This window comes from Glycine max, chromosome 4 (assembly GCF_000004515.6).
Source record: "Glycine max cultivar Williams 82 chromosome 4, Glycine_max_v4.0, whole genome shotgun sequence".
Lineage (NCBI taxonomy): Eukaryota > Viridiplantae > Streptophyta > Magnoliopsida > Fabales > Fabaceae > Glycine > Glycine max.
The window spans coordinates 43,265,594-43,290,390 of record NC_016091.4 but is presented as its reverse complement, the minus strand read 5'-3'; the positions used below and the strand labels follow the sequence as shown (position 1 = coordinate 43,290,390).

At 30.6% G+C, this 24,797-nt stretch overlaps 2 protein-coding genes and 1 long non-coding RNA gene across 4 annotated transcripts; 1 reads left to right on the top strand and 2 right to left on the bottom strand.

Annotated features, from left to right (window-relative positions):
- The first annotated feature begins 5,799 nt into the window (after nucleotides 1–5,799).
- LOC100785087 (uncharacterized) lies at nucleotides 5,800–9,861 on the top strand. Of its 2 annotated transcripts, NM_001255727.3 has the most exons (7): nucleotides 5,829–6,178; nucleotides 6,283–6,390; nucleotides 7,324–7,380; nucleotides 7,906–7,971; nucleotides 8,124–8,184; nucleotides 8,690–8,733; nucleotides 9,451–9,861. In NM_001255727.3, the coding sequence occupies exons 1-7, from the start codon at nucleotides 5,894–5,896 to the stop codon at nucleotides 9,487–9,489; spliced, it is 660 nt and encodes a 219-aa protein (NP_001242656.2). In that variant the 5' UTR covers nucleotides 5,829–5,893; the 3' UTR covers nucleotides 9,490–9,861. The 2 variants fall into 2 exon arrangements, with proteins under 2 accessions (XP_040870452.1, NP_001242656.2); XM_041014518.1 differs by lacking the exon at nucleotides 8,124–8,184 and having other exon boundaries at nucleotides 5,800–6,178.
- On the bottom strand, nucleotides 9,836–11,338 carry LOC106798431 (uncharacterized). The gene is made up of 2 exons (XR_001388004.3): nucleotides 11,131–11,338; nucleotides 9,836–11,048 (listed from the first exon to the last, which is right to left on the bottom strand). It is a non-coding gene; the product is annotated as an uncharacterized lncRNA (long non-coding RNA).
- Nucleotides 11,339–12,987: 1,649 nt separating this feature from the next.
- GASA6 (gibberellin-regulated protein 6) lies at nucleotides 12,988–14,427 on the bottom strand. Its single transcript, NM_001249541.3, has 4 exons — nucleotides 14,264–14,427; nucleotides 14,015–14,083; nucleotides 13,700–13,742; nucleotides 12,988–13,515 (listed from the first exon to the last, which is right to left on the bottom strand). The coding sequence occupies exons 1-4, from the start codon at nucleotides 14,318–14,320 to the stop codon at nucleotides 13,331–13,333; spliced, it is 354 nt and encodes a 117-aa protein (NP_001236470.1). The 5' UTR covers nucleotides 14,321–14,427; the 3' UTR covers nucleotides 12,988–13,330.
- Between the last annotated feature and the right edge of the window lie 10,370 nt (nucleotides 14,428–24,797).

The following is a 24,797-nucleotide window of genomic DNA, read 5'->3' as shown; positions in this document are numbered from 1 at the left end:
AAAGAAAGTATAAAAAGAAGGATTTTAATGATTATGTATTGATATATAAAGCAATTTTGAACATTATTTAATTATAAATTTTTATTATTAGTATGATTATTGTAAAAATTAATAAATTTCTCTGTTATGCATGATTTAATTAGATTCTTACACTTTTTTAAATATATATATATATATATATATATATATATATATATATATATATATATATTTTACAAACTTGCGTCTAACTCATGGTTAAAAATGCAGACTAATAGATTGGTTTAATTGAAAATAAATAAATATATTTGTGTTTAATTTAGATTTTTTATATTTTTAAAAGTAAATAATTATTGTTTGGTAAAAGCCTCCTTAACATACATTTAGGTTTTCAATCCAATTGATTAGCGACACTGGATGCCCATGAATGGTCAAATTGTTAAGTGATTAATACTAGTAGGCACCTAGTGATGGATAGTATTGTACTTGAATTGATTTATTTGATATAGTGAGAGGAGAGAAAAGTTAAACCAATCAAAATGGATTGGTTTAGTTTCGTATTTCCTTTTTAAAAATTAACCCTATTTTCAACAGATTAATTTAGTTAATCAAATTAATATTGGTAGACCAATATTAACTAAAGTCTTTATGCAACTGATTAAGAAAATAAAAATGAAAATTTCATTAAAAATATTTATTATATTAAAAATACTAGTCATTTAAATCATTTTTTAAGAAATTAAAATATATAATTAATGATTCTTATCTAATGTTATTAAGACATTGATTGGTAAAAAAAAATTCAAAAGTTATTCAAATGGTTCAAATTTATTGATACAGATAATAATTCATTTTAGTTTAAAAAGAAATTCAACACCAATGGATTTGTGTTAATCGAGTTAGGACGGCATCTAAAGTGGACAAGAGAGTCATGTGATTTATGGTGGATTACTTTTGTTAATCCTTAGATTCATTTTATCAGCACAATAATATGGTAGACATTCTATACCATTTTTTTTTGTTTTTTTCTTTTCTTTTTTCCTCAACCCCTACGCCTGAGAACTCCACTGAAAGTGTGTCTAGCTACTCCATGCCATCTTCAACGTCGACTAGTACCTCGGCAGCCTCCCTGCAAATGTCGCCAACGAGTCCATGTCCCTCGCCTGCAACAACAACCAACCATCATAGTTGAAAAAATAAAATTACATTACCAAATTAATAAGGAGTGCAAAAGACAGAGAGGGAGAAAGAAAAAAAAATTGGTGGTGTTGTCATCAGAAATTGCCTTCGGCGACGGTGCATGGCGGAGAAGAAATGTCAGTGAGGAAGGAGCAAGGGTCAGGTGTTAACATTCCATGATAAGAAAGTGGAGTATTGATTAATCTAAAGGCTATTTATAATGGTCCACCATATACCACTTGAAATCCTTGTCCACCCAAGAAGTCTCTTAGGTTGGATAAGTATCCTTTTAAGTTTTAACCATGGCATATATAAGCACAAACAAAATAGAGAAATTTAAATATATTTGTTCAAGTAACATGTCATCTATATAAGAAGAAAAGAACTGTGTATATTGTGTATATGCTTTTACATATATAGAGTAAAGGTTAAATAGTTGTTGCACTAACAATAAGTGACAACCATTAGCCAAAATCAAGGAAACAAATTGAAACAGAATTAAAGTATTAATGGTAGAGCTTGATTTTCTCCTATAATAAGAAAACAACATGCACGTGATTATAGGGATAATAAATCAATTAATTTTAAATTAAATCCTATGTTTGCATTTATCACTAATATGTCCCTGCAAGATGGAGGAGGAGTCAACGATGCCAATCTTGGTGATGAGAAACTCATGGCCTGGCCGGGAGAGCGGCTTAGCTAGCAAGTTTGCTAGTTGATGACTGGAAGGAACATGAGACACTTTGAGTTCACCCTTGACAACAATGTCACGAACAAAATGGTAATCGATAGCTAAGTGCTTCATCCTTGAGTGAAAAACTAGATTTGCACAAAGATATGTGGCACCAATATTGTCTGAAAAGATAGTTGGTTGCTTGGTTAATTTGATGCCAAGTTCTAATAGTAGTTGTTGTAGCCATAGAAGTTCAGAAGCCGTTAATCCAATGGTGCGATATTCAGCCTCAGTTGAGGATCTTGCAACTGTGGATTGTTTCTTGTAAGACCTAGATATAGCATTTGGACCAAGATAGACAATATAGGCACCTGTAGACTTTTTGTCAATTGTATCACCACCCCAATCTGCATCACAAAAGGCAGTGAGATCAAGGTTTTTGGTTGCAACGAGTTGTAAACCATGTGAGATGGTATGCTTAAGGTAGTGTAGGATACGCTTGAGTGCTTGCATGTGAGTAGTCGTAGGTGATTGCATGTATTGCGACAACTTGTGTATGGCGAATGCGACATCTAGCCTGGTGATGGATAAATAGTGTAAGGATCCGATGATGCTGCAAAATAAAGATGGATCACAACTAGGTGTATCATCGTGTGAGCTAAGCGAGCAAGTAGTAGACATCGGAGTTTCAAATAGCTTTGCATCAATCATGTTACCTTTTGCAAGATATCCCGAATGTAGTGTTGTTGAGATAAGAACATGCCATTAGCGGTAGGAAGAAGTTCTACACCAAGGAAGTGGCTCGGCGTCCCAAGATCTATGAGAGAAAATTTTGTAGCAAGAGCTGCTTTGAATTTAGCCAGGAAAGTGACATCATTTCTTATAAGAAGAAGATCGTCAACATAGGCTAAAAATAGGCAATAACATGATCTTGTTTATAAATAAAGAATGAAGAATCAGATTTAGCATTGAAAAATCCAGAGGCAACAACAAAGGACTTTAATTCCTGGTACCATGTCCGAGGTGCCTGCTTCAAACCATATAATGCTTTATGGAGCTTGCATATATGATTTGGAAAATGTGGATGAATAAAGCCAGAAGGTTGAGACATGTAAACATCCTCAAATATAGCTCCATGTAAAAAGGCATTATTGACATCCATTTGTGTTAAGTTCCAACCCTTAGAAAAAGCAATGCACTATGAATCAAGCAGGTTTCAAGTTTTGATGATGCCGAAAAAAGAATTTGTTTGATAATTATTGTCATCATCAAAAAGGGGGAGAATGTGAATATATGAATACATGATTTTGATGATGCCAAAGAATAATCAAACAAGGTTGCTTTCAAGATTACTTCAACAAATATTCAAAGGTTAAGCATTGCTTCAAGATTAATACAAGGTTGCTTCAACAAACAAGCATTGCTTCAAGAATAATTCAAGATCAAGCTTTTGCCTCAAAACAAGTGTTTCCAAGAGATCAAGGCCCTGGTAATCGATTACCGGGTAGTGTAATTGATTACCAGAAGACAATTTTGACAAACAGCTTTTAAAAAGGGTTTTGAATTTGAATTTTGAATCATGTAATCGATTACCAGATGTTTGTAATTGATTACCAACATCAACACTTCAGAAAACACTTTGAAAATATGTGACTCTTCAAAATATAACTGTGTAATCGATTACCAGAAACCTGTAATCGATTACTAGTGAAGAATTTCAAAAAAAGTTTTTTGAAAAGACACATCTTTTCAAACCATTTTGAAAAGGCATGAAGGGCCTATATATATGTGTGTCTGACTTCAAAATGCTCTCTCAACAACTCTTAGGCAAACACTTGCAAATCTATTGAGAGTTCATCTAGGAACTTCAATTTGTATTATCATCTCTAAAAGAGAAAAATTCCTCTAGGATCTTCAATTTGTATCATCCACTCTAAAGGAGAGAAATCTTTTTGTTCATCTCAGAAAGTCAATTGTAATCAAGAGACGGGTTGTCTCTTGGAGAATATTTGAACACAAGGGTGAGGGATCCCAAGGTGTGTTCAAAGTCTGTAAAGGATTTACAGAGATAGTGGAAAATCTCAAGTGGATTGCTTGAGGACTGGACGTAGGCACGGGAAGTGGCCGAACCACTATAAATCGAGTTTGCATTTCTCTCTTCCATTATCTCATTTATGTTATTGCAATCAATTTTGTCTTGTATGTTTAAAAAAAACATTATTAAATTGATTGCTGCTTCTTCTGCATTCTGAGCCTATCATTTAGAAGGGAGTTAAAAGTTTGTTAGTGGGAAATTTTGAAACTTAATTCACCCCCCCTCTTAAGTTATTGATGCCACTTGTCCAACATGCACAAAACTATTTTGATTGTTTGAGGTTTGATAACTGGACTGAAGGTGTCTTTATAATCAATGCCTAGTCGTTGATGAAACCCTTTAGCTACAAGCCAGGCTTTGTAACGAGCAATCGATCCATCTGGATTTCTTTTCAAATGAAACACCCATTTGTTTCCAATGACATTAAAATGTGGTTGACTGAGGACTAGAGACCATGTACCATTGTTCATGAGAGCGGTAAATTCTTCCGACATGGCTTGCTTCCATTGATGATATTGTAGTGCTTTGGATACACTAGTCGGTTCTTCAACTGGCAGAATTGGATGCTCTTGTAAATATGTTGGAATATAATTAAAGACATGGGAGCTAGCATAAAATTTTAATGCTCTTGCAAGGTTATAAGCAACAAAATTGGCTTGTACTTATGTCATTTCATACCTTCCTTGACTATTACCTATGAAGTATGGATACTATGACAAACATATCTTGGATTGTGGCCTAAATTAGCCTCCAAAAAATTTTCATATTGAAAAATATTTAGCTTTGAGCACTTTTGAAACCATAGTATCTTGATTGGTCACTAATCTTCAACCTTTCTTCCCTAGCATAGAAAGATTAAAAGCATGAAGGTGTTTAAAGCCCATACCTCCAAATTCTTTTTTCATAGTGAATTTGTCCTAATAAAGCCAGTTGATATGTTTCCTAGGTTGTGCATTCAATCCCCACCAAAAGGAATTCATCTTCTTTTGCAACTCATCTTTTAAACGGATGAGAGCAAAAAAATACTCATACATTAAGAGGGAATATAATGAGCAACAAATTTAACCAAGACCTATTTACCAACTTTTGACATTTTCTTGGATGTCCAATGATTGATTCGACTCCAAAATCTTTCTTTAATAGATCTGAAAACTTGTTTTCTCCTCTGCACATGATTAAAAGAAGACTAAGATATTTGTCAATGCTAGTGGTTTTAGTGACTCCCAAGATAGAAGAAATGGATTGTTTAAGCTTTGGTGAATGTTTAAGCTAAAAGATTTTAGATTTCTAAAAATTTATTAGTTGACCAAAAGTCGTGTAATATGAATTAATAATATCTTTAAACTTACAAAAATAAAAGCAGTCATCAACAAATAAAAGGTATATAAGGATAAAAAATCCTCTACACACTTTCATATTATGGAAGATCCTTTACACAACTTTCTTAATTGTCTTCTTATTGACTAAATTTGACTAATCCCTAATTACATTATTGACTAAATTTGACTAATCTAATTCTTTACTCCCTAGTTACATTATTCTAATTTGACATTTCCGAAGTTCAAAATATGTAAATCCCCATGCAAATGATGTAACTCTTTCATTCGGAAAAAGTTCCAGTTTTCTTTTGTGATAAAAGAGTTCCAAATAATTTGTTGAGGCAAAATCTAAACCTAAAAAACGAGTAATACATAAATTACTTCTTATTTTAAACATTTCGTCAATATCTCTCGATTATAATATACATATTTTTTTTTTATTCTCTCTTGAGGTTGAGGTTGGATAGCACTTGAGTGTTTATCAAACACGTTTCCTCAAAAACCAGTGTACGTCATTAACATGGGTGACCCCGAAGTTGCCACGTACTCCAAGCGTTCGCGGTTATTAACGTACGAGAGTACCTCTGCTTTTTTTCAACAGAACCCAACACACACACGACACCATCAACCCAAAACAAAGAAACAATGGCTCTGAGATTCGCAGCAGCTGCTTCTGCTTCTGTCTCACGAATATCAAGGCCACAAAACCCACCATTCTTTTCACTTCAACACCGCAACAACGGTACTCTCAAATTCCATAGCCCACCTTTTCATCATCCACTTCCCACACCCTCAAAACGCTGCAACGTTCGAGCCATAAGCGAGGTAGCTGTGGAACCTGAAATTTCAAAGAAAGAACAAAATGAGTCACCTAAAGATTGGAAGATTAAAATGCTCTATGACGGAGATTGCCCCCTCTGCATGCGCGAGGTTTTCCTTTATTTAATTATTCAAATAATAATGACGACACCTGTTGTTTGTTGCTCTGAATTCTTGAGTTTTGATAAGAGTGTTATGCATGTTGTTGTGATCAGGTGAATATGCTAAGAGAGAGGAATAAGAGTTACGGCACAATCAAGTTTGTTGATATAGGTTCTGATGAATACTCTCCCGAGGAGAATCAAGGCCTTGATTATGAAACTGTTAGTCTTAGCTCTAGCCTCTATGGTCTATGCCAATTATCACTTCTCATGTTTAATAGGCATGAGCCTTAAAATTTTTGCACGTTGATGATCCTTATGAAAATGAACAAACTCACTACTATATATATAGTATGACCATTGTGATTGAATTCAGTGTAAACCTTATTCTTAACTTTACTTCAAAATTAATTAGTGCGTGCTTAAAATTACTTGATTTAATTTGGGATGGAACAAGTTCGTTTTTTGGCAGCTTTTTGATAGAGCTTGAAGGAAAAAATAAATGGTTACTTCGCAAATTTAAAGTGAAGCAAACATTGTGTTACGTACACCAATGGCTCCTTTGTTAATTAATTTAATGAGACAATTTTCTTTATTGTTTATTTTGAGCGATGTCAAGCCTTGCTGAACTGGATATTTTTATTTATTTATTTTTGGCTTTTGCTCTTCAACTACTAGACCTTTGTTTCATTGTTAAATTTTTAACCACTTGTTGTATGAAGACGTGTATTTTGACAAGTAATGTACTAATTGATACTCCTTCCTGTTCTTATTATAAGATTCATTCTTATTATAAGATTGAAATTAAAAGTATAATTTAATCCTTTTTATAATAAGATTCAATTTACAATTTCTTATATATTAATTATTTTTTCACAAAAATACCTTTAATTAACATGAGTTCTTAGTAGAGAAACATTTTTCATTAATGTTTGTTATTTTTGTTTACAAGAGAGTTTTGAAAAAATATACTTATTTAAGACAAATTTAATACTTTTAATTAAATTAACTAAATTTCTTAATACGTGTGAATTAGTTATTTAGACCTTTTTATAAGGATGGGGAGGGTCGATGTTATATGGATACGTGAGGTTTCAAGCATCTCTTGCAGGTTAATAGAGATGCAAGACAATGACTGTTTGTTTCTGCTTTTAGGTTATGGGAAGAATTCATGCTATTCTCTCAGATGGAACTGTGGCTACAGATGTTGAAGTATGGCATCTTTCCTGATCTTCATTTCTAACCTAGGAGAACTCTTGCCACTTCTCTGCATCCTGCTTTAATAATAATATCATGATCTAGATGCATATGCTTTTGGATATTCAAATGAGTTCCAAGTTCAGAAATTTTTATGTATTTACAGAGAATTCAGAAATTAGAACATTACTTACAGTTATACAACTCTCACAGTTCATTCTCTATATGCATTATAGTGTAGTCCAAGTAAGACTTAAATATCAATATCCAGTTTCAACATAAATAATATCCTGCTGCTGAATTATGAAATTTTTGTACCACCAATGATTGGTTACCTTCATTCAATAAGAAAAAGACCGTCCCAAAATGCAGAGGACTATTAGGGGATATATCTTAGTGAAATATATATCTGTTTTTGTTGAGTGAAATTTGTTGCTTGTTCCACATTCCATTATGAAAATCTATTTTTTAATTTTCCTTGCAATAAAGTTTTATATATTTATATATGCATGTGCATAATGGTGATGGTGCATTCTGCAGGCATTTAGGAGATTATATGAACATGTTGGTCTTGGTTGGGTTTATGCCATTACAAAATATGAACCAGTAAGTCTTCGTATCATACTTTTGAAGGACTTGTTATGTTGTTGTTCATCCAACATGGAGAAGTCCTTTCTCTATTTGCTTACTGAAGAGAAAGATTACTTATCTCTTTATATATTATGTTAATAATGGAGAGAAAAAAACAACATTTGCAGATTGCAAAAATTGCTGATTCCTTATATGGTGTTTGGGCTAAATATCGTCTTCAAATTACAGGTAAAAGCAATGTACATTAAAAAAGTTGCACCAAAAATTTCCTTGTAGCTATATAGTCATTGTGATAGACTGAAGAATCAGACTCACAAATGAAAGGAAAAACACAAAGAGCTACACCTCTCAGTTACAATAGTCCATGTTACATTTATAACTGTCCCTCCTCCATCCTATGTAGCATACTAGAAACCACCTCCTAATTAGCGTATATCAGGGTTGGCCCGATGCACTTCTGCAATCTTTATTTAGTTGGAACAATTTAGTCACGTTATAGAAGCTTAGAACTATTGTGATAGAATATCCTCTAATCACACTTGATGACAAAATCAATCCATCAATGAGTAAGAAAAACTATCACTTATAGTTGCATTTTATATTTCTAATTATTTATGTGGCCATAATTTCCTCTGCCTAAGAGCAAGACATGCCTCTACTGTTATGCTAACCAGTATGATTATGCTAAGATTCTGTCAACTTATATGTTAATTGTCCATTTTTTGGTTTCCAGGACGACCTCCTATAGAAGAAATATTAGAAGCACGAAAGAATAAGGTAGACATACTCAACTGCATAAAGTATCATGTTAAATTCAGTATAGAATGTGTCTGTGGAATAAAACATGAAGAAAGAAGATGGCAAGAAAATATGAACAGGAAAGAAATTTCAAAGTTGGATACTTGTCTGAATTTTTAAAGAATGGAATTCTTTGACAGCACATATATTAGAACAATTCAGATTGAAATTTGATCTATGATCCATTGCCTTGATTAGTAGTTTGTATTCCATTTGTTTTTAAGTATTCCTGAACTTATGTTGCAAAATTGAAGACTCGTTATATTGCCTTTGCCCATTATAATGAACAAAGTTGCACTTAATGTATAATTTAGTTGAGAAGAAATATATATGATGGTAATCTAATGCTTCATACAACATAATTGCTAAAATATGGTATTCATTGACGAGAATGTTAAAGAATTCTTGAATAATTTGACTTTAAGTATTTGTTCTGGACCCATAGTTTTTGTCCTATAGTATAACTTTTAAGGAAAATGCTACCTGCATTGGTTAAGGAACTTAAAGTAAAAATTGCACTGTCCATGATCTTTTTTACGCTTTCTTATGATTTATACAATAAATATTTTTCTCTTTTAGTTCCTTAACCAATACCCTAAGGCACTAGTTAGCAAGACCCTAACTTTAATATGCTTAATAAATATTAAGTTTGTAATGCCTGATGCTTATCTGTTGTCTCGTTTTCTGTCCATGCAGGGTGAAGTATGCAAAGACAGCGATGCTTGCAAGATGTAAATTTCCTTAATATCTGACTCCAAAAGGCTCATTATGTGATTTCCTCTTCCTCCGAAGCAGGTCTTTTTATATATGATCTCATTTACAAAAAGAAGCCAACATAGTTTAGTGTCACAACATTTTACGTCTTCTTCATCAGCATATGCATTTGTTTACCGTTTTCAAAAGTTTTGCTGCAGTGCATCTGGCATAAAAATGGGAGTGTAAATAAAATAATTTTGTATTCAAGTTATTTCATATTATTTCACCCTGTAGTCTCCATTAGTCCATTAAGTCTTAGCAGACTCTTCAAGATTGTACGAGTTACATGACACCAGCATCTATGCTTTGGTACTTATTTTGCAAATACATATATATAAACATACAAATCCATATTGTGTGCATTCATTTACCTAATGAGGGTGGCAGATAGTGTTGTACTGTTGGAAATTCCATTACCTCAGCTGGTAGAATCAATTATATTTACCTATACCTGTCATCAAAATCTTTATAAACTCAGCTGATATTTTTTTCTGAACTTTCCACCTAGACTAGCTGCTCTTGCAGTCCTTTCACTCCACTTAGAGGCATTCCTCTTGATATCTTCATTTTTTTCCTCCATCCATAATCTCTTATACACTCCAGTTCTTTGCCTGTTATCACCTGGTTCACTTTGTAACCCTTCTAGAATCCTTCACAACCCCTCCCCTTCCCCCTCAATTTCTCTGGTTTGTTTAACTATGCTAGTTCCCATGCCTCCAAATGATGCATATATGAAGGACCTTGGTGAAGTCTGCAGCGATCTGAAGTAGTTTTTGCTTGCCTTTTTCCAGAAGTTGGCTCCATGAGATGTGTCACCTGAGGTTGGTTGGCACAGGAAAGCAGATGAAAATATGAAAATGAAACCATTGGCCTGACTGGTATGAGTGGCCATAGACTTTCCAAGGCCTTCAATAGCTACCAACTAAAGGTGTTCATTGGATTGGATTGACCTGATAATCCGGACAATCCAAATCAAACTAAAACAATTAAAATTGATTCAGATTGGCTCGGTTAATTGAACCAAACTATTTTACAATCTTGACTTGCTGTGGGAAAAAGAAAAAAATTTGCAAGCTCACTAATTCATTCATCTTTTTTCACGGAAAACTGCACTATTCACCAAGGATTTGGCTCCTCTACAGTGAGGTGCTCTTTAGAAAATAAAGTGCAATAATAACCGTTAATTAAAAAAATCAACTGTTATTTTTGTACTTTATCCTCTAAGTGCACTCTTCTCACTTTAGAGGAGTCAAATCCATTCAGCAAATTTAACTCTTTGAACTTGTCATATTCTATCTGAATCAACAGAGATACAACTCTTTGGACTATTGAATTGCTTAACTGCAAAATCAGACAGAAATATAACACTCGGATAAGGCTGCAACTGTACGAGACAGGAAATAAGGTGTACTAGTGATCGTTATCGAATTTAAAAGCAACAAACTAAAGTGGCTTTGAAGAACAAACAATTCGGATCAATATTGCTCATACTGCATTGGAAGATCAAGCATTCATGGTCCCCTCGCTGCTGACATTTCCTATACGAAAAGATTATTATAAAAAACATGAAGATTAGAACACACCACACAACAAAGAAGAAAACTTGACATATAAGCAAACCTTGTCAGCAATGGCACAAGTTCCTCTGCCTCTGTTTGGAACCATCCATAATCCATTTGCACAGGTACTCTACAGTAATGAAAAGTGTCGTTAATTGATGAATTCAAAACTTTATAAATGCAATGGTGCGTAAATTTCGGATGTTTTTAGAGAAACACATTATAGATAAGCACAGGAAAAGTAGTAGTGTATGCAAATCCAATGTCTCTATTTGATGATAGGAAAAAATGAACTTATCTTTATAGATATCATCAAAGCCCTTGTTACAGCCTTTTCATCATTATTTTGTTCACAAATCTGCACGGAAAGAGAAAAAAGTAATGGCCTCCAAATCCCAGCACAGCACCTAAAAAATTGTGATCAAGATTCTTGTAAAACCCCATCCCTTCTCCACTATAAAAATAAAAGTGAAAAAGTGAAAAAGAGACACCTACACAATGCAACTGTACCTTTTTATCCAATAGAGGCAGGTAATTTGCAAGTGCAAATTCAAATATTCAATGCCTAATGTGATATATCAAATCAATTCATTTTTTATCCTTAGTAATCAATCTCAAGTCGAGTAATGTTGAGGTTAAAATAATTTATATAAGTGAAAAATAATTTTTATCTTATAAGTTAATTTTGTAATATTGAATTAAATTTATAATTCACATTTTAAGATTGTATTAGAAATTATCTTCCCAATTATGGTTACACCTATGAGATCAATTGTTAGGGAATAATGATTCTTGAAATTACTATTGGGTCTATTATTGTGTCACTGTTATTGGACCACCTTTTATGTCTAGTCATTCAAAGTTTATGGAATACACTTTAGAAGATAAAGTGTAATAATAACTATCAATTAAAAATCAACAATTGAGATTATGATTAATATTAGATTTTGTTAAATATGTGCTTGATTTTATCTTAACTTTGGATACAAATCCTAAATTAAGTGTGTCTAATGCTCATTTATTGGAATTTATGTTGATGGTGTTGGGCTTGGCTCGTGGACTTTGCCCTGATTGGTCTATTTCTAAAATCCATCCTGTTCATGTAAAAAAAGAAAATAGAGAAATTAATTAGAGAGTAGCATCGTAAACATTTAAAGTTTTCTTCGTTGCCTCTTCCACTACTCGAATGTATGTGTGTGCATATTTATATGTGTCCCATTAAGTTAGTATTTTTTTATCTTTAGTCAGTATATTTTTTAAGTTTATTTCTTATAAGTTGAAGTTTTTTTTAATTTTAGTTTCTTTAAAATATTTTGTTCAATTTTAATTTCTATTTTTTCAATTTTATTTCTTATAAGATTCTAATTTTTTCATTTATAATCTCTATAAATATAAATTTATATTTGTAAAAATCAAAATTAAAAAGACGCAAAAAGATCAAAATTAAAAAAATAAACTTGCATAAATTAAAAATAAAAAAAATTATAATTTACGTATAACCAAAAATATATTTAATCATTTACATGTTGCTGATAAAGTGATCAAGCATAATAAATTATCAATTAAAACAAATGACCATCTGTTTCCCCATCAGAGAACAGCAACAGTACAAAAATAAACGTCACAATCGGTGTTGGGCTGGTGCCAATGAGTCAAGAACCACAAAACAAATTACTGAAATTAGACTTTCGAAAATAAACAAAATAGGAATCTATGGTCATCGTTGAGTTTAGACCATCACCGCCAAAAGGGTGGTCCATGACATTATGTAGCACTCTTTGGTCCCAATTCTATTATCTCCCGAAGCAGATTTCAGAAAAGCATTATAAAGGTTAAACTATTTATTTGGCTCTTTACAGTTAGTTGTCTTTGTTTTGAATTTAAGTCTTCATAAGCTTATCAAAATTGACTTCAAACATAGTGGAATAAACGTTGAATTAGTGAAATTACTGGGACAGAACAAGTCATTTAACAGATTCTGAAGAATTAGGAACCAGAAGTGGAAAATAAAAAGGTAATGTACTACTATCTTTATGTTCAGGCAAACAAAGGCACAAAAGTTTACATGACCCATCACCGAAAATAATACAGACACAAACTAGAACTTACACATTCTAAATAAACATACTATTAGTCTAATAATATAGCCAAAGTAGTGCACACACATCGCTATAGTAAACAGAATTGAACCACCACATACTAGTACACTTGAACTTCGGTGCATAATCAATGAAGCACAAATTTCCCAATGGGTTTTTTCTCTAAGGGCACTTGGTCTTGTTGCCATGGGTAGTCATATCAGTGTAGCAAGTTCCACATAGTTCCCTATTTCCAGATGTGCCAGGTGGGACACACTTACACCTCACACAGCACGTGCCACACGCCCTAGTGCACAAGTTGGGTCTCGAATGTGCACTGCACCTCGTCTTGCACAACCCACCACAATCTGAAAAAGTCATCATGAAATCAAACTTCATTTCATTTCATTATTGCAATGTGACCAATAATAATGAGTGAAAAACTAAAAATACTAGTAGCAGTGTAAATGTCCCAAGTCTCTTGGGTTGAATATTTAAAGCATATCGAGAGAACCCAACAACCAACATATTTGTTAATTCACAAATTATTACCTATGTCTTGCATTAGCCTTCTGTTCCCGTCTCTCACAATAAGCTGGAGAAAATTCAATCGAGTTACAATTTATAGTCACTTGGAGTAGTGTTAAACACATTTTTATTCCTTAAAGTTTTAACATTTAAAATTACGAAAATGATATGTTTTTAACCCTTGAAAGTGGACTAAAATATAAAGATTAAAAATAAATATTTTTTATAAAGATTAAAATATAAAACAAAAAAGAACCATATTTTAAGGGGGAAAAACATGTTGAAGAGTACAAAACATAAAATAGACTAGGATGCTATAATTTATTTTTAAAAACATACTGGCTCGTTATCGGGAAAATGTAGTTCTTCTTCCAGTATTTCTTCTTCTCTCTTTGGATCAGACGAAACCTGCATCATGAGAAACCACCAAAAGATGAAAACTTAATTAGAATAAAAATAGATGTAAATAAAGTCACTCTCAGCTTCAAGTGACTGAAGCTGCTAAATGCATAACAAAATTCCATGAAGTATTTTATTAATTAATTAGTACTATCGGTACGTAAGATGACACTGGTATTGTTAGTGTACCTTAACAAGGCACACCATCAGCAACATCCCCAACACAAGAAATACGCGTGGCGCCATATATAGCAGCAGAGACTCAGAATCAGAATCTAAAGGCAAAAGGGTTTGAAGGTTTAAACTTCAAAACTCTTCCAAGATAGGTCAGTGACCAATACACTTCACAGTTCACACATTACTGGCATAGCAGCATTATATAGACGAAAGAAAATGCAGCACTGGGATATTTTCAGTGAAATTACCAAATGACCAAAATAATTACTATTAATACTTAATGAGCAAATTACACATTTTTTTTTAATTTAAGGAAACTACACACATTTTATTTGTGTTTTTAAAACGTAAACAAATCCTCAAAAAGTCATTTAAACATTAATAAGACATGTACATTAACAATTTTAATTAAAAAATATTAAATATGTTTTTTCTCATAAATATAAAAAATGTTCAACATTCATTATTACAAATTGTTTTAGACTATTTTTGGTCTTGGCAAAATTTAAAAATATTAATTTTTGACTGAGATAGATTTATGTATATCTATACACCTACATGTATGTTGTAAAAGGTGTCTAAGTTTTTTAATTTTTCTATATTAAAAAGTTAAAAAATCTCACATTTTTTATAATAACCTATAAGTAAATTCCAATATAGTTTAAATAACTCAAATCTAATTTTAGGCTAAAAAATAATAAATTTAAATTTTACAATGATAAAAAATAACAAAATTTTAGAGTGACAAATTTTAAACTTTTATATTTATGAGAAAGAAAAATATATTTTGATATTTCTTAATTAAAATTATTAATACACATGATTTATTACGGTGAAATGTTTAAATAACATTAAAGGAATTTATATAGGTTTTAAAAAAATGTGTAATTTTTTTAAATATAAGAAAAAACATGTATAAGTTTTAAAAAAATGTGTAATTTTCTTAACAATAAGAAGAAGTATTTATTCTTTACTCATGCTTGATAGCTGACAGTTTTTTTTTTTTTTTTGATAAATTATATGACAGGAATATAAGATTTGCAATATGGGTATCATTTTGGAAGCATGGCGACAACGAAAAATTATAAGGAAAATTTATTATAGTAAAATAATAAATACTAGTACTAACTATAAAATTTTAGTTGTTAACTCCCAAATTTTTTAAAATGATCTCATATAATCTTCTAATGTAAATATAATCTTGAAATTTTAAAATGTGATTCTTTCTTTTTATTTTACGAAATTGCATAGACATCCGAGTTAGGTACTCATAGAGTCATAGTGGGAGTAGGTCGCGTACCTGGATGGGGTAACCTTGTTTGAATTAAAAAAAATTATATTAAATTGTAAGTTTGATTTTCTTATAATTCTTAATTCATAATTATAATTTTGGTTCCTTTATAGGTTTTGATCAGTAAAAAAATTAGATTAGAAATTATAAATAAAAACTAAGATAAAAAATAATATTTTCATATAAAATATTTTTCAAGTAACATTTTAAGTTTAAACTCGTTGAAAAAAGCTACTACAAATTAGTGCTTCAAAATTTTCTCATGGGAGATACCATCTTACCTTTAAGGTTTGATGGTGAAGAAATAGATGAAAAAAAAGAATATTTTAAAAAATTTATATGAATTTCATATTTTTATCACATTATTTTAATCTAAATACTTTTTCTTAATTTTTTTCATTTCATTCTCTCTTACTCTATCAAACCAATCCTTTTTTTTTTGTGGGCGACCAATCCTAAATGAAACAATGGTGAAAGAAAATTAATCAACTGTAAAATAAAAATCACACACAGCTGTATGATTATATATATCTATATATATATATATATATATATATATATATATATATATATATAATATGAAATACTACAAATTATTTTAAAAGTATTATATATATATATATATATAATACTTTTAAAATAATTTGTAGTATTGAATGAAAAAAAATGGAAAGAATGCTAAGATGTTGACGTTGATATTAACTGGATGGCATTGGTTACAGACAGCTGGAAAAAGGCTGGAGGAGTACTATTCACTCAACCCTAATCCATAATATCGCAATACACAGAAGAAGAAAAAAAGAAAGACCAGACCCATTCTGACTCACACCAAGCATCACTATTCAAATGAAGAAACCCAAATACTAGTAGTAAATTAGATTAGAGTAGAGTAGGATGACGCTCTTCTCACTTGTAAGGTCACCTTTTTTTAAGTATTCTCGTGTAAATTTTTATAATTATGATGATATAGAAAAATAATTAAAATAAAATCTACCATTATTTATTTTATTTTTATTAAATAATTTGGGTTTTACATTACTTTATAATATGATATTCCATGCTACATATCAACAAGGAGATATATATTGTGGACATTGGTGTGAGTGAGTAACAATGAAAGGAGGTGAGTTGTGAATCATAATGATTTCATAGGGCATGTACCTTTCCGTACTCGGTAGCGTAATAAAACGACAAATTCATTACTGCTCGTAATTCCTAAAGCGTGTTACTATTATTATTCTATGTTATGGTGGGTTCCACTTTCTACCAAAAAGGTTCTTAGCCTAGTTGGCGTTCTGAAGTTTTCAAGGAACCAGCCTTCCAGCTGCCACTTACATCACCTCTGCCCGTTTGTTTTTTTAACTCACTAGATCTCTCAGACTAATTTTTTAAAACGATAACTAGTATTTTAGAGCAATTTTATAAGATGCAGTATTTTTATTTTTAGGGTTAAATAACCTAGTGGTTCATATAAAATAAAGATTTTTTTATTTTAGTCCAACAAATATTTTTTATTTATTTTAGTTTTTGTTGTCAATTAAAACTATGAAATGATGATACATTCAAAGAGTTGATACATTCAAACTATTTAATAAAAAAGTTAAAAAATATATATAATTTACCAAAAAATAATTATTTTCTATAAATTTGAATTTTTATAAAAAAAATGCACGTTTCTTTTGATTTTGATATTTAACTTTTCAAGTAAAAAAATTATTTGATTTTAAAATTGATGCTAAATTCAAAAGAAAAAAAAAATTAAATGATTGAATATAAGTGGTTAAAGTTAATGTTGAATGGTTGAGTATGATCTTTGACGAAAATAATTATTGGTTTGACTCTAATTATTTTCTGATCAAATTTCAAATTAGTTGGGATTTATTTTCCCTAATAAAATGAAAGGTTAAGATAAAAAAAATAATGATCTTTAAATGTAGATTAAATTACATTAATATTCCCTAAAATTTTATGAAATTACATAAATATCCCTCGATCTTATCTATCCTTAGACTAACTCTCCTTGTTATTTAAATATATACACTCACATTTCCTTGATTATTTGAAAACATTACATCAAATCTCCCTAAAAAGAGGTTAGAGTAAATGTTAAAAAAGTGAGGTTAGAGTAAATGTTAAAAAATTTCAGGAGAGTTTGATGTAATTTTACAAAATCTCATGAGAGATTTGTGTAATATAGTCTTAAATATAATTGGTAAAATAAAATATTTTTTTGTTCCATGTACAATCATGTTAGACTTATTCAAAGAGTTTCTTTTATAAAAAAAATGCTATTTTCCCAATTTATTGAAAATTTTATTTTTATTCTCTATACAAAAATTTTAATGTTTTTTATTAATACTTTTAATTTTTACTGTCAAGTATCAACATTAAATGATAACGTGACATATTGATAATCATATGACTTAATACATTATTAACTAATCTAACATGACAATCACATATGACTTTTTTGATACATTATATTTTTAATCATTCATCAATTAGTTTGACATCATCAACTAATTAAAAAAAATATATGAAAGACATATCAAAGTGAAGAAAACATAGAGAAGTGTTTTTTATTTGGTATGCTTCATACGAGACAAAATTTAAATCAATAACATCTCTTTAAGCCATGTATCATCAATCACAGTCTACAAAACTTAAAATATGGATTAGCTAGAAGCTACTGGTCCTCTAATATTTTAACGGCATTTTGACCTAATGGGGTTAGTTTTACAAACTAATTTCCAGAATAAGTCTGTTCCAAAACTATTTCCAAGTTGGGTATGTTTTCTACGTAGCCCCAGTCATGCATGCAAGTGTATCGCCAGCATGCATGGCGAGATACACAAGCCCTTGACACGTGGCTGTCCCGCCACTGCCACTGGCGAAACAGCCAGTGGATACCGCCAATGGAGCTGGCGAGTTTGGTGTTCTAACTTCTCGTCACTTTGATTGGCAATTTGGGTTCACCAGCGTGTAGGGACAGGGCAGGCAGACTATGCTTGCAGGGAGTAGCAGGCTATGGTCTCGCAAGCAGTGTTGGCGAGACAAGGAGCATATATCGCCAACACCATTGGCGATATAGGTGTGCATATATAGCTTTGGCGTTCATGGTTTGACTTTAAAAATTTCTGAGAACACTTTGGCTTTAAAAATTTCCGAGTGTTGAGTGTTTAAGTATTTTTAAAGTTTCTCTTTGAATCAGTAATATTTTTCTTCTCTGTTATTGTTTTTATTTATTTAAAGTAATTATTTTGAGTTTCAACTGACATTAATTTTATTTAATAATTTCTCTGACATTGTTTTTTTTATTTATTTTAAGTCTGAAATAAAATTTGAGTTTTGATTTTTTTTTTGTAATTAAATTTGTTTTTTTATGTAATTAATGTTAACATTAATTATTTATAATAGCAACTAAAATGTGTACTTTGAAAGGTTTATGTTCTGCCTTTAAAATTTGTAGTTTCAAAGCGTACAAATTTTTTAAGTTTGTGCATGATATAATTAATTTTTTGTTACAATAAATTTTTAATCTGAAGTTTGAGTGTAGTATTTTTTTAATTAGATTTATTTATTTTGAAGTTATTATTTTTAAGATTAATTATTTATAATAGCAACGTTGTTAATGGTTTGATGTGTCTTTAAAATTTCTACTTTGAAAGCGTACAAGTTTTTTAAGTTTCTGGCATGATATTTATTTGAAGTAATTAATTTTTTGTTAGAATAAAGTTTTAATTTGAAGTTTCAGTAAAGAGGTTTTTTGTTATTAGATTATTTTAATTTAAATTTGTTATTGTTATGATTAATTATTTATAATATTGTTTTTATAGGTATATGATGAATTTGGTTATAACAATCTTGTATTTCAATGGAAGAGTATATGAAGAGACTCATGATGTAATCTTTGAAGGCAGTAAAAAAGCGATTCAGATTAAACGTGGAATTAGTTTCAATGCTTTGAAAAAAATTGGAGATAAGGTAAAGTTACAAAATAATGAAATTATTTCTGCTATTAGTTGTAGATTTTTAGTTTCAGGAAAGTATGTTGCGTTGCAAATTTGTGACGACGAAGATGTTGAAACTATGATCGAAAGTTTTCAACAACAAGATCAAATGTTAGTTCTAAAATTATACATAGAAAAGGATGTGGCTGGTGGTTCTATGTTTCATTCTGCAAATTCTCTTATATCATGTGAAAATAATTTATTTAATAATGAGACGGAACCGCCAAGAAATGTAAGTAATTTACATGGTGATGAAGATGATGATTATCTTATGTCTAACTCATGCGTTGAAGAGTCTTTAGACAAAGATGATAGTGTTGACGGTATATCTGATACAGACGATGAAGTGACCGACGTGATTCAACCAGTAAGAATTGTTCACCCAACAGAAGGTATAATTTATTAAATAAAAAATAGGTGAATACATTTATCATTTTATGACAATTGTATTTAATGGTAAATAAGTACGATTGTGATATTGACCTGAAATTTATTTTGTTAACTATTAGGTATAGAAGGAATTCAAAATCCATTTTGGAATGATGCTTTGCATTATAACAATATCAATTGGAGTCATCCTGATGAGGAGGACATTTGAAGTTTGGAGATGCCATCCAGTTTTAATGTTGGGCAAGAATTATATGTTGACATGAATTTTGATAGTAAAGATGTGGTAAAAAATGCACTGAAACAATACGTTATGAAGGTGCATCAAATTTTAAAATTCTTGAAAGCAAATCGAACAAGTATATTGTTTGTTGCCTGAATAGGTCTGCAGACTGTCCCTGCCCTTATTATATGAGGGCAATTTTATCCAAAAAAACTGATTCATGGAAAGTCACACAATGGGGTGGACCATACACATGTCTGAATATGACTATGACACAAGATCACGAGAAGCTTGATTTAGATTTAATTGTCATGTGTGTAGTAGGTACATTTTTTATGTTCATATTATGCTCCTTTTTGTTATGTGTTATTTAAATTTTGTTATTTTGTTAACAGGCATGATCAGAGAAGATCCATCAATAAAAGTTTCTTTGATTCAATAAAGGATAAATAGTGAATTTGCCTACAAGGTGTCGTACAAAAAATCTTGGATGACGAAACAAAAAGCCATTGCAATTGAATATGGTGATTGGGAAGAGTCATATGCGAAACTTTCGTCGTGGCTAACACACATGCAAAATCATTCTCCTAGATCTTATTTTCAAATACTACATGACAATTTTATTGTTGGGAATATGATTAGTCGCGAACACTGTCAGTTTCATAGAGTGTTTTGGACTTTTGGTCAATGTAAAAAGGCTTTCAAGTATTGTAAGCCAATCATACAAGTTGACGACACACATTTATACAGCAAATACCGTGGGACTCTCTTAATGGCCACAACACAAGATGGAAATGGTGACGTTCTTCCTCTAGCATTCGCCGTGGTCGAAGGTGAAACGTTAACAGCGTGGTCATGACTTTTGGCACACTTGCGTGAACACGTCACAGATAAAAATGCTATTTGTCTCATATCTGATCGTCACGCGAGTATCAAGTCTGTTGTGACTAACGAAGCACTTGGTTGGCAACCTCTCACGATTATCATGTTTACTGCGTCCGACACATAACAAACGATTTCAATCGCAAATTCTACAATGCCAAACAAAAAAAAATGTTGAAGAAATTGGGTTCTTAGCCTAGTTGGCGTTCTGAAGTTTTCAAGGAACCAGCCTTCTAGCTGCCACTTACATCACCTCTGCCCGTTTGTTTTTTTAACTCACTATATCTCTCAGACTAATTTTTTAAAATGATAACTAGTATTTTAGAGCAATTTTATAAGACACAATATTTTTCTTTTTAGGGTTAAATAACCTAGTGGTTCATATAAAATAAAGATTTTTTATTTATTTTAGTCCAACAAATATTTTTTTTGTTTTGATTTTAGTTTTTGATGTCAATTAAAACTATGAAATGATGATGTAGTGTCAACATTAATAACTCATTGAATTGTTATATTATCAAGAAGTCTGATAAAATAATTATATACAATTTTTTTGATAAATTATATTTTAAATCCTCATTATTTCAAAGAGTTGATACATTCAAACTACTTAATAAAAAGTTAAAAAATATATAATTTACCAAAAAATAATTATTTTCTATAAATTTGAATTTTTATAAAAAAAAAATGCACGTTTCTTTTGATTTTGATATTTAACTTTTCAAGTAAAAAAATTATTTAATTTTAAACTTGATGCTAAGTTCGAAAGAAAAATAATAATTAAGTGATTGAATATAAGTGGTTAATGTGTTAAAATTAATGTTGAATCGTTGAGTATGATCCTTGACGAAAATAATTATTCGTCTGACTCTATTTACTTTCTGATGGAATTTCAAATTAGTTGGGATTTATTTTCCCTAATGAAACTAAAGGTTAAGACAAAAAAAAAATAATGATCTTTAAATGTAGATTAAATTACATTAATATTCCCTAAAATTTTATGAAATTACGTAAATATCCCTCAGTCTTATCTACTCTTACACTAACTCTCCTTGTTATTTAAATATATACACTCACATTTCCTTGATTATTTGAAAACATTACATGAAATTTTCCTAAAGAGAGGTTAGAGTAAATGTTAAAAAATAGGAGAGTTTTATGTAATTTTACAAAATCTCGAGAGATTTGTGTAATTTAGTCTTAAATGTAATTGGTAAAATAAAATATTTTTTTGTTCCATGTAAAATCATGTTAGACTTATTCAAAGAGTTTCTTTTATAAAAAATATGTTATTTTTCCAATTTATTGAAAATTTTATTTTTATTCTCTATACAAATTTTTTAATGTTTTTTTATCAATACTTTTAATTTTTACTATCAAGTATCAACATTAAGTGATAACGTGACATATTAATAATCATATGACCTATCACATTGTTAACTAATTTAACATGACAATGAAATATGACTTTTTTGATACACTATATATTTAATCATTCATCAATTTTGACATCATCAACTAATTAAAAAAAAATATGAAAGACATATCAAAGTGAAGAAAACATAGAAAAGTGTTTTTTTTATTTGGCCTGCTTCATACGAGACAAAATTTAAATCAATAACATCTCTTCTTCAAGCCATGTATCATCAATCACAGTCTACAAAACTTATAATATGGATTAGCTGGAAGGTACCGGTCCTCTAATATTTTAACCTGTTTGTACCATTTTCGATCATCCATCTAGAACCTTTAATAATAATGTTATTTGCCCCCACAATGCTCTTCCATGCATAACTAGGTTGGAAAACCTACTTTGGCCTTAAGAATTTGTTTTGAAGGATGGAAATAATTTTGATGGGATAGAAATGTGTGTTGATACTCTGGTAGGAATGATAACAGTAAGAAATAAGTTTTCAAACCCTGTCGTACTATTTCTCATTTATTTTCATTTATTTCTTTTTTTCTCCCCATCTTTTATTAATTTATTTCTCTTCAACTAAATTACTTTACTTATCATTTTATTTCTCACTTATTTTTACTCTTCATTTTTTTTATTTCCATCTAATTTATTTCTCTCCTCTCAACTAAACACAACCCTAGCCCCAGGGAAGAATCAGGATTTGAAATTTTTACATGTTATCGAATCTTCCTTTTTTCAGTCTCTACCGGAACTGGAGTTTCGCAAATACTCTGTAGCATTATTGGCCTCTTCTCTCAAACAAGACAGTTGATGCAGGAAAGGAAGCCTTAGCTGAGAACTGTTAACCTGGAATGATTTTGAAAGATAGTTTATGATGTAATGCCACAAACACTCAACCAAAATCACTAAATTAAGAATTTGTGAAAACGTCGTGTATAATTCAATAAAGTGAAAGTCTACAGGTGACAGTTGACAAGGAAATGTATAATTGCATGGTGGGTGATTGTTTAGAGCCTGTATGTATTAAATTAAGAGCCACTTCAAAGTAAACTTCTCAATAAATTTTAAATAAAACAAATCAAAGAAGTAAATTTATTAAACTTCTATAACAATTTAAAATTAGTTTATTCACTTCAACTTTTTTAGGAGTTCTCTCATCTAACTTTTTGGCAATTTAATTTATTTTCTCTCTTTAATTTTTATTTTTCTCCTCACTTCAATACTTACCGAAAAGTTTAACCAAACTAGCCAAAGGTACAAATAAGTGTGCAGCTTGCAAGTAATGGATTGGAAGAACATTCACGTGACAGGTTCTACAGGATGATTAAGAACAATAGGCATTTGGAGTATGTCTCGAGTCTGATAACTTGATATCAAGATTAAGGCTTGTCATGCATAATACTAACCCTCATTAGATTGAGTGTTCGGAGGAGAACAAAACCAATTAATAACAGACCAAATTACACACATTGGATTAAGGTAAGTGAAGCACTCATGTAGTACAAAGCCAAAATGATTTTTATTTTATTGTTTTTGAGTCTATTAAAGGGATTGTCCAAGCAAGCATTCAGTAAGAGTATTTCTAACCATGATTTTTTATATGAGTTTTTTAATTATCTTTTTGTGGTCCTCGTTATACTTTTTGTGATTCCTACATATGTCACTCCTAAGAAATTCATACATAATTTTATTCTAATATTAAGAAATCACAAAAAACTTCAAGAAATCCACACATTTATATGTATTTTTTATAACATAATTATTATTCAAATAAAAATAATTAATTTATTTTTTAGTTTTTATGTATACAAATAATAAATATGAATAATTAAAGAAAAATTTAAATATTATTTAGAAAAATTGATTGAGATCCATTTGAAAGAGAATAAAAAAGATTGAAGCTTGATAGGAACAAAAAAAAAGTTAGAAGCAGAAATATTATGTGCAAAACTCCATTAAGACCCAAATTTATAGTGAAAAGTATGTAACGGTAAAAAAAAAAAGTCTCACAACGATAATATCTCCATTGTTGGCAACAGTAATATTCATGATTTAAAAAAAAATTGTGATAAACGTTCCATTCCACTACTCATTACTGTTCTATTTTCTTTCTTCAAAAAGCTTTTTTTTTTTGGAACCTTCCCCACCTACCTACATCGACCTTTCTCTCTAGTCTCTCTTTTCTCCAGAACCTTGCACCCACTCCGTCCTCAAACTTCCAATGCTACCCCACCCCACCATTTCTTCACTTTCCTTAAACTTCTCATCGAGCCAGCCCACCCCATCCTCCAACATTGTCGTGTCCCCTCATCACGCCACCACCCAACCCAGAC

Excerpts from the sequence above, each read along its gene's own strand:
- LOC100785087 (NM_001255727.3), top strand. The coding sequence starts at position 5,894 with ATGGCTCTGAGATTCGCAGCAGCTGCTTCTGCTTCTGTCTCACGAATA. Across the intron at positions 7,381-7,905 it reads CTGTGGCTACAGATGTTGAA|GCATTTAGGAGATTATATGA; the intron begins GTATGGCATCTT and ends TGCATTCTGCAG. Across the intron at positions 8,734-9,450 it reads TAGAAGCACGAAAGAATAAG|GGTGAAGTATGCAAAGACAG; the intron begins GTAGACATACTC and ends CTGTCCATGCAG.
- GASA6 (NM_001249541.3), bottom strand. The coding sequence starts at position 14,320 with ATGGCGCCACGCGTATTTCTTGTGTTGGGGATGTTGCTGATGGTGTGC. Across the intron at positions 13,743-14,014 it reads ATTTTCCCGATAACGAGCCA|CTTATTGTGAGAGACGGGAA; the intron begins GTATGTTTTTAA and ends AATTTTCTCCAG. Across the intron at positions 13,516-13,699 it reads AAGGCTAATGCAAGACATAG|ATTGTGGTGGGTTGTGCAAG; the intron begins GTAATAATTTGT and ends TGACTTTTTCAG.